We start from the raw sequence: 12898 nt of genomic DNA on the forward strand, positions 1-12898 counted from the left end.
AAAAACTGCAAAGGAAAGGAAAAGAGAAGAAAAGTTTAAGGATTTATTACTGTCTTGTACATAGCCAATAGATAACTTACAAGAGGTTAACAATATATAAATGACATGTTAAAAGGTATGCTAATGATTTATAACCACAGTGGGGATAATAAGTATTTGATACACTGCCGATTTTGCAAGTAGGTTTTCCCATTTCTAAAAAGTGCAGAGGTCTGTACTTTTTATCATAGGTAACTGTCATAGACAGAATATTAAAAAAAAGCCACAAAAAAGCCACTATAGTTTTCAAATAATTAATTATCATTGTATTGCATTAAATAAGTATAAGTTACAATAGAAAAAATGGAACTACTTATTTAGTAAAGAAACCTTTAACAATTTCAGATGTCAGACGTTTTCTGTAGTTCTTGACCAACTTATATAACTTTTTATATATATATATATATATATATATATATATATATATATACTGTATATGTTTGGAAATGAGGAATAGTTGCAACTTTAGAATAACGTCCCAATAACATATATAAAGTTTTAACTTAACAAGTCATTAGTAAGTAGTTTAATAGTAGTAGTTCTATTACTAATTGATAAGGTGTAGTTATAAATCATCATACAGTTAACATGTCATTTATACATTAACTAACAGCTTGTATGTTATCTATTGGCCATCTATAAGGCACAGTTATAAATCCTTAATAAACTGTTAGCAAATATTCACAAGCAATGTATAACTCATTGCACAAAGCAGATTGACATGAATCATGGCTCCAACATGAGATATCAGTTGAAACAAAGGTGAGGATTATCAAACTTCTTAAAGAAGGTAAATCATTACGGAATGTTGCAAAAGATGTTGGTTTGTCACAGTCAGCTGTTTCTACAATCTGGACCAAGTACAAACAACATGGGAAGGTTGTAAAAGGCAAGCGTACTGGTAGACGAAGGAAGACATCAAAACATCAAGACAGAAAACTTAAAGCAATATGTCTTGAAAACAGAAAATTGACAGCAAAACAAATGAGGAACAAATGGGCGGAAACTGGAGTCTGTGTACGAACTGTAAGAAACCGCCTGAAGGGAATGAGATTCACATCCAGAAAAGCTCAACGAAAGCCGTCATTAACAGCCAAACAGAGAGGAAAAAAAAAAAACCAGGCGACAAAATCTGCTTTGGACAAGGTGATGATGCTGGAACTTTCGTTTGGTGCCGTTCCAATGAGATTTATAAAGATTACTGGCTAAAGGAAACATGTACATTTCCACAGTCATTGATGATATGGGGCTGTATGTCAGGTAAAGGCACTGAGGAGATAGCAGTCATTACATCTTCAACAAATGCACAAGTTTATGTTGACATTTTGGACACTTTTCTTATTCCCTCAATTGAAAGGATGTTTGGGGATGATGACATCATTTATCAAGAAGATAATGCATTTTGCCATAGAGCAAAAATTGTGAAAACTTTCAAAGAAAGTTGGAGCCAGACTGATGAAGAGTAATGTTTGTCACTTGTTAAGTCCATGCCTCAGAGGCTGCAAGCTGTTATAAAAGCCAGAGGTGGTGCAACAAAGTACTAGTGTTGCGTTGTAGGCTTTTCCTTATTTTTTTCCTCAGAATTGAGTGATTCCATATTTTTTTCCCTCTGTTTGATCTAAAAAGCAATTGTTATTGACGACCATAATTTTTTTTTCTTGATTTCTTTTCGTGTTTCTTAAAGCCAGAACGTTGGCATTTTAAATGATTTTAGCTTTGTGGCATGTCTGTGATCTTTTTTTTTTTTTTCCACAAAATGAAACAACTGAATGAACATTCTCCAACACTGGTGATTTTATTGATCTATACTTGTGTCTTTAATGTTAGGTGTTAATTTTATAATTGTAACAGCACCTCCAAAGGTTGCAGATTTGACTGATGATTTTAAATGATTTTTTTAATATAAAACCAATGTAAGAGCTGTACAGCGTCACAAGAGGAACACCCGCTAGCTTGTGCTAATAACCAAATATGAAAAAGATGTTTAAAAATTAAGAATTTACATGAACTTACAACTTGTGCCTCTTTGGATGGGTTGAGGAGATTGCCATATATATATATATATATATATATATACAGTCATGGCCAAAAATATTGGCACCCGTGCACTTCTGTCAGATAATGCACTACTTCTCCCAGAAAATTGTTGATATTACAAATCCATTGATATTGTTTATTTCTTTTGTTTGCATTGGAACAACACAAAAATGCTGAGAAAAAAAGCCAAATCTGATATAATTCTGCACAGAACTCCAAAAATGGACTAGACAGAATTATTGGCACCCTTTCAAAATTGTAAGAAATAATTGTATTTCAAGCATGTGATGCTCCTTTTATATACACATGCTGGGCTTTTAACGAGTTAATTGCGATTCATTAATTACATAAAAATAACACAAAAACCCCCCCAAAAAAACCCGCAGTTAAATGCTTTTGCTGTTCGCGATCTTCAGTTTCCACTTTTTTTTTTTGGAATGTTCTATACTAAGTGCTCTTTTTGTATTTTAATACACAAAAACAAATTTGTTTTAGAAAGTTTACAAAAAATCTGGAAAAGCATCAATATAGCTTACTCAAATTTAAGTTTGTGCTTTGTGAACAATGCAATAATAATATTCTTTATTCATATTGCACATTATGTTAGAACTCAGTGATGAAAATGTTGTTGTTTAGAGCTCATTTATTGTTTTCATTGATTCCATCATAAACAAAAAACAATCTAAATTGGAAAAACTTTGCTTCTCGTGTCAAATATTGTTATGCGATTAATTTTTGAGGTTGTTACCCCAACCGATTATTCCATTTTGATACTTTTTCCTGCTGTAACTAAGATAGCTTTTCTACTTAGCAACAATAACTTGACCTGACCTTCAAAATAAAACTACCCTTCATAAGAAGCCAAAATATTACTAATACATGATACTTGAAGAAGTTATATTTATTTAAAACAAACATAAATACAAATACAACTCAGGCATCACATTACAAACCAATAGAATAGGTTATTTAGAATAAATTTGCTATTTTACTACAAACTGATTTACCATTACCTTTGAGAAAAATGTAATCACAATTATAAAGATAAACTTCAAAGACAGTGTTTTTGATTGTACTTCATTAAATAGAAAAACATAGTCTTCGGTTTTTAAATCATGGACTTGTACATTATATTCCTTCATTCATTCAGATTATGATTTTAATGTGAAGCAACTAGAAATCAGAAGTTTTTAATTCTCTTTTTTAATAAAAATAGACTCGGGCACAATTATTCAGTAATACTCGAGTTATTTTAACTATTCATTGGAGTTGTGAAAGAAGCGCTCCGATGTCTCCAATCCTGTCCACATTCTCCACCACATCGATGAGCCGCTCCACTCCCTCTGAGGACAGCACCACCCCTGCGTTGCTCCTGAATTTTTTCCTCAAGCTCTCATTGGTCAGTGGGTTGCGCCAATGACCGTAGAAAGTGTCACAGCGCCTCTTTACAACATCCCCTCCGGCCAGCGTCACCTGGATTTCTCCATACATGAGGTTGAAACTGGCAGGATTGTCCTGAGGGTGTTGGAGGCGAACACGACTCAGCAGGGAGAGCAAGTCGGGGCGCCTCATGGCAGCCGGGGTGAAGGACTGCACGGTCACTTCTCCATCCAGTAGCGCGGTGCAGGCGTTAAACTGGAAGGAGTGACGCGCCTCGTGCTCAGAATCAGGGAAAGGCCGGTTGATGTATTTTGATTTGGGGACACTGAGCAGAATGTCCTTGATTTCAGCTGGAGAGATATTACCAGAACCATGTTCCACCAGAAGCTTATGGACTGAAGTTGCAGCATCTGCCACCCAGTGCATTCCCAAATGCGCAGGGAAGCGTTTGAAACCCATTTCCTGCTCCTCTAACAGGAACACATGGCCATCATTTTGAGAGAGCTCTAGAGGCTGAGGCACATAGTCTTCATAGAAGGCATCAAACCCTGCAACCCCCATCACAGCATCCAAGACCAGAGGGCTGGCTTCTAGACCCTGAGAGGCCAGAAGTGCAGCCTCGAGCCCGAATCGGGAAGCATTGCCAATGTGGAGGGGTTTGCACTGAGTGGCAGCATTGGCCATTGGTGCTCCTGCTAGAGAAGCAGCTATAGCCAGAGCATGGCTGCACTGGGAGGGGTTCAGAGACAAGAGGCGAGCACACGCAGCTGCACTTCCAATTGTACCAACCACAGTGGGAGGATGAAACCTGAGAGGGAAATGAGAAGAAAATACAATGATTGCTCACACTAGAATCATAAAACCAATGCTTTACAAATTGCATGACATCATTTTTGCTTAAAGCTGCAAACACTAATAACTAGATTAAATCAGCAGTCTGCAACCTTTACTCTTAAAGGAGCCATTTTGTCTAATCTCACCTGGATTAAAGTGTGTGTAAAATTCTATACAGTTAAGATAATATCAATAATGTTATGTAAACATATATATTTTTTGAGGTAATGCATTTGAAGGGAACTAGAAAAAAAAAAAAAAAAAAAACTTGATAATGACCATGTAGGTCAACACACGCTAATTGCTATTTTCTTCAACAATAGTGTTTTTGTTAGTTTATTTATCTTACAAGGGATTTAAAACTTGGGTCAGCCAAAGGTTGTTTTAGTATTTTTTTTTTTAACTATGGGGAACCATTGCAAAAGAGCCAAATGAGGTTCCAGAGCCACAGGTTGCAGACCCCTGGATTAAATCAGAGTGTACGCCTCATAGATTAATGTATCTAACATCATTTACTTCAAAACAAAAGGAAAAAGGTAAAAATTTCCACTTAAAAAGTTTGTTTTACTCTTCACCCTAAACACTCAGTTTGTTGACATTTTTGTGCATTGCATTGTGGGATATTGAGTCCAATAAACCGATATATAGAAGTGTTTTTACGTCATTCTTCCCATTATATCTTGCTTTTGTTTTGACAGTGATTTGCTTGACACCATTTCTGTTCTAATTTATTCCTGGTATTCCCTGTGATAACAGAATGAAGTAAAAACACTTCTATACACCAGTCTCCGCAACTCCACATCCCACAATGCATTGTGCAAAAATTAAATGGACTGTTTTTGGTGGAGATGAAAACAAAGCGGCAAATTTAATCTTTTCCCTTTCTTTTTATGAGTAAGTTAGCTATGAGGCATACAATATGATTTTATCCCGTAATAAATGATTGGTGGGAGCAGCTTTAGGCTCATTTCCTCTATTTAACATTTATTGTTAAAGGTAAATTGTGCAGTATTTAATAAACAGAAAATGACAGTGTCTGTCATCGCACTTGGTGTAAAGTAAACAAATGTCAGATGGAGTCCTCTGTGAAATTAATCTCCATGTGACTAATTATGCTGGCGCTACGCATAGAGCCTCTGCAGTCCCTGACATGAACACCATAACAAGCTTTTCACAGCACTAGACTGTTCTAAGACTGCACATTAGTCCTCAGTGAGCGTGAAGGGCAGATTTGATGATACTCAGATGGGTTGTTGCTGTCTCTACTGAAAACATAACGTCAAACCACATTAGTAAAACTAGTTTTCAGTCACTCGTGGTACTCTTTTAGGGTTTAGCGCAGAACTTTCTGTGGCGTCCCTAACCTTTGAATTAAACATTATCTCCCACCAGCTTGGCTTCTGCTCTGAAATGCTCACCTCTTGGGGATGTTGTTGGCCTCATTAGAAAACCTCATTAGTCGCCCTTGAATCTCAATGCCGACATTAAAGGCGAGCAAGAAATCCAATCCAGTGGGTTTGCTGTGTGCTGGCATCATGTCCATAAGAGACAGGACGGCAGGAAGAACTGTGCCTGATGGATGAGTGCAAGGGTGCCATGTATCATCAAAATCCATGGAGTGAGTCTGCAACAAAAAAAATCATTTGAAGCAAATGTGTTAAACTTAAGGCTCGGGGGCCAAATCCGGCACTTTTGTGTATGTAATTCGGCCCGCAGGAGAAAGTAAAAATGACAGAAAAAACATGCATTATTGTGTAAATTACAAAATTTGTAATTCAGTTGTAGTTATCTATGGAGGTAGATTTGTCTTTATTTATCAATCAAAAAAATACTTTTCAATAAAAAAAAATTTGAGCTTCAAAAGGTTTTTCACTTTAATCAAAATAAAAAGTTTCCAAACACAATTTTTTTTGGTGCTCAATTTTTGTGTTAAAACCATTTTTTTCTTTGATTGAAAATATTTTTTTTGAAATGTTTCATTTTTTTGATTTAATATTAAAGACACAAATGTACTACCAATAATATAGCTCTAATCCAAAATGTATGACTTTTCAATAAAAAAAATGAATCAAAGAAAAAAGTGTTCACATGCAATTATTTGGGTCTCAAATGTTTTTTTGCATTTGAACAATTTTTCTTTAATTGAAAATATTATTATTTTTGATTGAATATTAAAGACACAAATATCTACCTCTATATCTCAGCCTCTCCAAATACACATGGATGAAAATTTACAAATGTACCATGCTTATATCACATGATGCAGTCATTTTTAATTTCAAATTGCTAAAATGTATTTATTTTTTTTCAAAATCCTGCACATTTTATTTTATTAAATTAAATAACAATTGTTAATAACATCAAAGAAATGTAAGTGAATTTAAGTTTAAGGTCACTTAATGCTTGGATGCTGTTGGTCTCATATACGTTATATGTAATTTATACCTGGAAGTGCAAACTAGGGTACATTAATGTTGAAATTGCTCTTTTTCCTACTAAGATCTGTGGCCCACTTGAGATCAAACTGGTCCCTGAACTAAAACGAGTTTGACACCACTGTAAAGCATCCAACAGCTGTACAGGTAAAGGTTATTTATCATGATAAATTAATGACACAACTCAGTGTAAGAGTGTATTTGCAGAGTAAATCATACCAGAGTCTCTTGGGTTAATACTTGCTGATTAACTTATTACAATTCTAATCTTTCTTTCTGTCCAATTCCAAATTCTAATTAAATTAAGTCCATCAATTGAATTACCAAAATGAGGTTTACCATTAGTGACTGATAGATGCAACATGCAGAAACAAGCCTGACCTTCTGTGTGGCCTCTGTGTGAACAGAGTCCAGGCCATTTGAGCTGATCTAATAATGTGAGCCTGAGGTCAATGAAGTAATATGAAGTCTATTTTTCATGAACCTCTTGTGTCTTTTAGTGCTAAAACTGCTATTATGTGGCTTCCACACATGGTAATGGGTTTATTATTGCTGAGCATTGCATGATTGTACAATTGATAAAGATGAAATGTACTCGTACTCACCGCCACACCGTTAACAAAAGCTGCTAGTGTCGGGGAGAGCTTGGTGGCTCTGCGTCCATAAACAGAGCTGATGTGATCAGCAGCATACATGAGCTGAGGGAAGTGACAAAGAGCAGAGACGATATCACTTGCAAGGGTTGGGCTCAATTATAATTGTAATCTTGTAATTGATAATGAATTACAATTATGACATAATTATATCTGTAATTGTAATTGAAAGAGTCTGTTGCTGTTGTAGTTATAATTGAATTGTAATTGAGATTGTAATTATTATTGATATGGAAATTCTATACTACTACGACTACTACATGGTTGTCCTCAGGTGAGCGACCACATGCTTTCTCCACATGTACTTCATTGGTTGTGTCCATGTTGTAGTCGTTTTACATAGCTAGTAATTTCTGGCATTGCCACTCCTCTCAGAAATACCCTCGGTTGGTGGGGAGAACTAACACCCTCATATAGCCTTAAAGGTAGAGTAGGTGATTTTCAATGTAGCCTCCCCGACGGCTCCGCCTTTACCCCCCTCCCCCTGTGCTCTGTCTCACTCACATGCATGCACACAGCTGCTGCAGAAGAGGAGCTCAGCTCATCGCTTGTATTGTGTAGACACTTCGTTGTCTCACATCTCATTCAGCAGTAAGTAAACAATAAACTTTATCATTATATATGTAAAAAAAACATGACCAATAGCTCTGTTTTAACGCGCTTTCAGTATGAGCTCGTGCATGTGAAGGATCGAGAACGAGCAGGGAGACGTGATTGGTTAAAAAAAAAACGATTAGTGTTTTTTCAATTGGTCGAAGTTATTACAGGTTTACAGCTGCTACAGTTGACAGATTTTCTTCGTTCCTTTTTCAGAGCACATAAGATCTTAATTTCTGTCAGGGCATAAAGACAATTTCAACCAAAAACGTAATAAGTGTATTTGGAGAAAATCGCCTACCCTAGCTTTAAATAGATGTGGGAGTCTTAACTTCTTCCTAAAGAGGAGGCAGACTGGGAAGCACCAGACACTATTTATCCCATAGCTGGGGACTTGGTTCATGGGTACCATTCACATACGCCGGTGGGCCTGCATACCACATGTCTAGGGACTAAGTCTCCTCTGAGTCCTTTGTAGTTTAGCCTGGAGCCGCAAGGTGCCCAGTTACCCTGTGTCACCACGAGGAGGAACTACATAAGGCTTGATGCTGGAGAGGTTATATACTGGCAGGAGAGACTCGACTCTCTTTTCACTATGAGAGCTAGCCAGCGGTGAAGGCTGAAAGCAAGAAGAACTACTCTTCAAGCTACACATTCACACGAGCCGCATCACAGCAACCATTCAACACACAAAATTTTATAAAAACTATAATTTAATTAAACACGTAATTGGGGAACCATGTTACTGTTAACTACACATATGTAGTTAACAATCAATAAAATATGTTTCATATTAAGTTTTCCCACTACCTATCCGTTCTCTTGAGTATCATTTTATCATATATATATATATATATATATATATATATATATATATATATATATATATATATATATATATACTGTATATCTAGGGCTATACTGACACAAAAAAAGCTCAGATGCCCATACCAAAAACATTAATACCAATATTTTCATGGATTAGGAAGCCTAACAAGGTAACTCAGAGATGAGAAACAAATTGGATGATATAATGTTTTTTTGTGTATTTTACAGCTGAATTAAGACATGGCTCAAAACTGTCCCATTGTCAAAAGAGATGCTAACAGGAAGCTAACACAAGAGGAAGAATAAGTTATATGGGGTTATTTGTTTCAGGCTTGTTAATTGTGATTAATTGCAATTAAACTTAATTGGGAACATAATTGTAATTGACTGCAGGGGGAAAATAATTGTAATCTTAATTATAATTGGAAAAAAATGTAATCATAATTGAGTTGTAATTGAACATGGATAATTGAAAACATACTTGTCATTGAAAAATGCAATTCGTTGTTTAATATAGGCTAGTGTTTAATTGTCAAACCAACATATGTGCAAGTATAAAGATTTCTATCTTCTCACAATCATTTCTTTGCTTCCTTTTGGAGGAACAATGAGAAGACGGTCATTCACTTATGTTTTTTGTGTACAGTATACACAGATACAGTATAGCACATAACAAAGACACATCAGTTTTCTACATTTTCCAAAAATAATGTATTTTTTGTTAATAATTTAACAAATAAGGTCATAGAAAAAAACTTTCTGCAAACTCTAACACAAGGCCATTCTCTTTGACCTTGACAATAAAATGAAAAAGCTGAATTCTGACATATACAAGATGTTTGACTTCAGTTCTGCAAATTTGTGGATCCCACTAATTTTTGGTTGTCGTGCGTCCAATAATAATGGAGAATAAATAAAACTTGTCTTTAATCAAGTCTTTATTTCAAGACCCCAAAGTTGTCTACATACTACCTCCAACAAATAACCATTTAAGAAAAGGTGACTTATGTCCCACCCAACCATGTTTTACCTTGCAGTGCTGCAGGGCCAGTTCAAACACGTCAGTTGTGCTTCCAATGAGTCCAACTCCGATGCTGTCCAACACCATCCTTTTACTGCGGTGCAGCACCACAGGAGACAAATGCTGTGGTGTGATGTCACTGATGAACTTTCCAAATGAAGCTGTGACTGTTTTCTCAGAAGCTGGATTCATATTAACCGCTAGAAAACAACCAGGGATGGGTAAAGCCAAACACTGGTCAGTATGGGGGTAAAACAGAAACGCTAAGATTTTTGTGCTCTCAACTACAGACAAATAATCAAATATACCTTCCACTGACAACCTATGCAGTCCTCTGAGAGAAGACACAGGTCTCATGGTTTTCTGCAGGGAAAAACAAGATACGTTTATTACCTGTTTCCACCTCTATTGCACTATTGCTTTTTCTCCTTTTGCTTATTCAACGGAAACATCACCCTTTAAAGATCTATTGTGTTGTCAACATGATCAATGTTTAGATATCTAATTATATTTTCACATTTTCATTTTAATATTGTATAGGGATGAATATAATTTAGGATGTTGTAATAACAGAAATAAATCCACAGAAAAGAGAGTTCAGAGTGACTTTTTACCTGTAGTGTGGAGATCATAACTTCAGTTTGTTGCTTTAGTGAGTTTTCCTCTGCTCTGTGCTGTTCGTTAAGAGTAGTTTACTCCTCACAGTGAGAGGTAAACCTGCCTTAAATACCTTAGATCCCACAATGGAAACTGCCGGTAATAGAGATTTGAGAAGAGGAGGAAAATCCGGGAATGCCGAAAACAATACCTTACAGGATCAAAATGAGGAAATTCTCCACCAACGTCAGAGGATTGGGAGAAGGAAGTAGTGCTCCTCTCATTGTCCAAGGTGCAAAAAAGGAAAGTCATCTCAGGCTTTGCGAAGTCAAACACGGTAAAGGGAATTTCCATCAACTCCACCTACACACCGCCAAGCTACTTATGGCAGATTTTCATGTTTGCTTTAACAGATTTCAACTGCTGAGAAGTTCACGTGAGCTCCTCCAAGACTTACACAGGTAATGCTTTTTATTTATTAATTTTAAGTGAAACTGTAACTAGACATTTTTTCTGTTAATAGATGACATGAGTTTTGTAATTGTCTTTTTTACTTAATGCTACTTTAATGAACCTAAAGAGTAACTAAACCCTAAAACTACTCAAACTCTTGACATTTTCATCAATTTGGCATATTTTGTTGTAAAAATATAAAAGTGACTGCCTTCCATGGCTTGAAACCAGGCTATTGCAATCAAATTTTACTGTTGGCTGCTTTGCTGCTGTGTGACTTTTTGGTGGCTTCTTTGGGTTGGATTGAGTAAAATGTGAATAGAGAGGTAGGGTGAGTATTGAGTAGGCAGTTAGCACTGCATAGATTATTTGGAAATTTTATAGTATAGAAAATGTAATTTTGTGACTTTAGTGAGTGAGAAATGTAATGACAAAAAAAATACAACTGAAATCATGATATTCTGGGACCAAAAACATCACTACAATATTCTTAATGAAGAGCTCAAGTTATAAATATTGTCAATAATGCAGCTCCAACTGACTTCCATTTGGTTAGTTACATCTGTCATTTGTGTTGCACAATTACACCAACCTATGGCGAAGCAGGGATAATTTACTTTTAGTTAATACTTAATTTAAGGCCAAATAAATTAATCTCTTCATTCATATTACTTTACAATGTTAATATTTATTTAAAATACTATATTTTCCTTAATATTTCTCTGACTTATTTAGGTAATACTTCTCTGGTGTATTTTCATTTTGTATTTCCCTTATTATTACACACCTGTAGATTATCAGCGTAGATATCATGGCTTCAAAAGAAACATTTCCTGCCAGTTTCTATGGAGAGCCGGGAGTGTTGGGCTTGCTGTCCAATGGGATCAGTGCATTCCTGGTACTTCTACAGAACTTCAATACAGCTTACACGGGCATAGCCCCAGTGGGAGTGGAGAACATACTCGCAGGTATAAAGTTTGTACAATGCACACAAAACTTGCATGTAATGTAAATAATATGACAGAAATAATATAACCTTTGTCAATTTGTGTTTTTAAAGGTCTTCATCTCATTCTCATTGGTGGAATATGCCAATTAGTGGCCGGTCTTCTTTCCTTCAGGAGATATGACCACCTCAGTGGAACTGCATTTATTGGCTATGCTGCTCTTTGGGGAAGTTATGGTGCCACCCGAATTTACTTTGGTGCCTCATCAGAAACAGTTTTTACATCACATCATATAATCACCAACATGTCTACTGACATGATAAGTACCTTGTCCCCCGAAGCCTCCAAAAATGTTCCAGTTAACATTTACTTTGCATCTCTAAAGGAGTCAGCAATTGCAGGTCTGGTCCCGTATATCTTTCTATCCTTTCTTTTGGGATTTTGCTCTGCCACAGTCAATTACATAATGCCCCTTGTCTTTGGTGCCATCACTATTACTTTGATCTTTGAAGCTGTGGCTTTAGTTGCAGGTTCTTGGGCTCTTGTGTTTTCTGGAGTTTTGGAGTTACTGATTCTAATCTTTGCGATCTATGGCGCGGCTGCATTACTTACTAAAGGTTTGTCTCAGCGTCTCATTCTCAAAGGCTTTGGGACTCCTCTCTTTAATGTTCTTCTGCTGGGGACATCTAACTCATCTACTGCCCACAATGTTGAACAAGACAATAAGAAAAACACAAAATATGCAGAACCTTTGGCCTTAGGTTTCTTTTGCGACTTTGTTGCTCCTTTCATATTTGCTTTCTACAGCTTTGGTTACATGGATTCCTTTGGTTTGGGAGCTGTGTGGGTGTCACTCATTTCAGCTGCACAGCTTTTTGCCAGCTACTATGCCTATTTACGCCAAGATTGTTACCACACTACAAAGTTTGGATTTCATGCAATGTATTGGTTAATCAAAGCTTGGGAAGAGGTTGTGATTTCTGGTCTGAGTGGGACGAATGCAGAAGTTATTTCAGGAAGACAAGTAATGGTGGGAAACTGGTTCTTTGTTGTAGCTAGTTTGCTGCTCTGCATAGG

General features: G+C 36.3%; 1 protein-coding gene across 1 annotated transcript; it reads right to left on the reverse strand.

The window, feature by feature from the left end:
• Positions 1-3336: 3336 nt before the first annotated feature.
• Positions 3337-10502, reverse strand: irg1l (immunoresponsive gene 1, like). The gene is made up of 6 exons (XM_028460412.1): positions 10439-10502; positions 10133-10187; positions 9834-10024; positions 7331-7423; positions 5709-5914; positions 3337-4264 (listed from the first exon to the last, which is right to left on the reverse strand). Exons 1-6 carry the CDS (start codon positions 10454-10456, stop codon positions 3337-3339), a joined length of 1491 nt encoding a protein of 496 aa, XP_028316213.1. The 5' UTR covers positions 10457-10502.
• Positions 10503-12898: the final 2396 nt, after the last annotated feature.

This window comes from Gouania willdenowi, chromosome 10 (assembly GCF_900634775.1).
Source record: "Gouania willdenowi chromosome 10, fGouWil2.1, whole genome shotgun sequence".
NCBI classification, from domain to species: domain Eukaryota; kingdom Metazoa; phylum Chordata; class Actinopteri; order Blenniiformes; family Gobiesocidae; genus Gouania; species Gouania willdenowi.

Bases quoted from the DNA above. Each gene is read 5' to 3' on its own strand.
- irg1l (XM_028460412.1), bottom strand. The intron at 10,025-10,132 runs GTATATTTGATT...GTTGTTTTCTAG, and splicing joins GCATAGGTTGTCAGTGGAAG to CGGTTAATATGAATCCAGCT. The intron at 5,915-7,330 runs GTGAGTACGAGT...TTTTTGTTGCAG, and splicing joins CTTTTGTTAACGGTGTGGCG to ACTCACTCCATGGATTTTGA.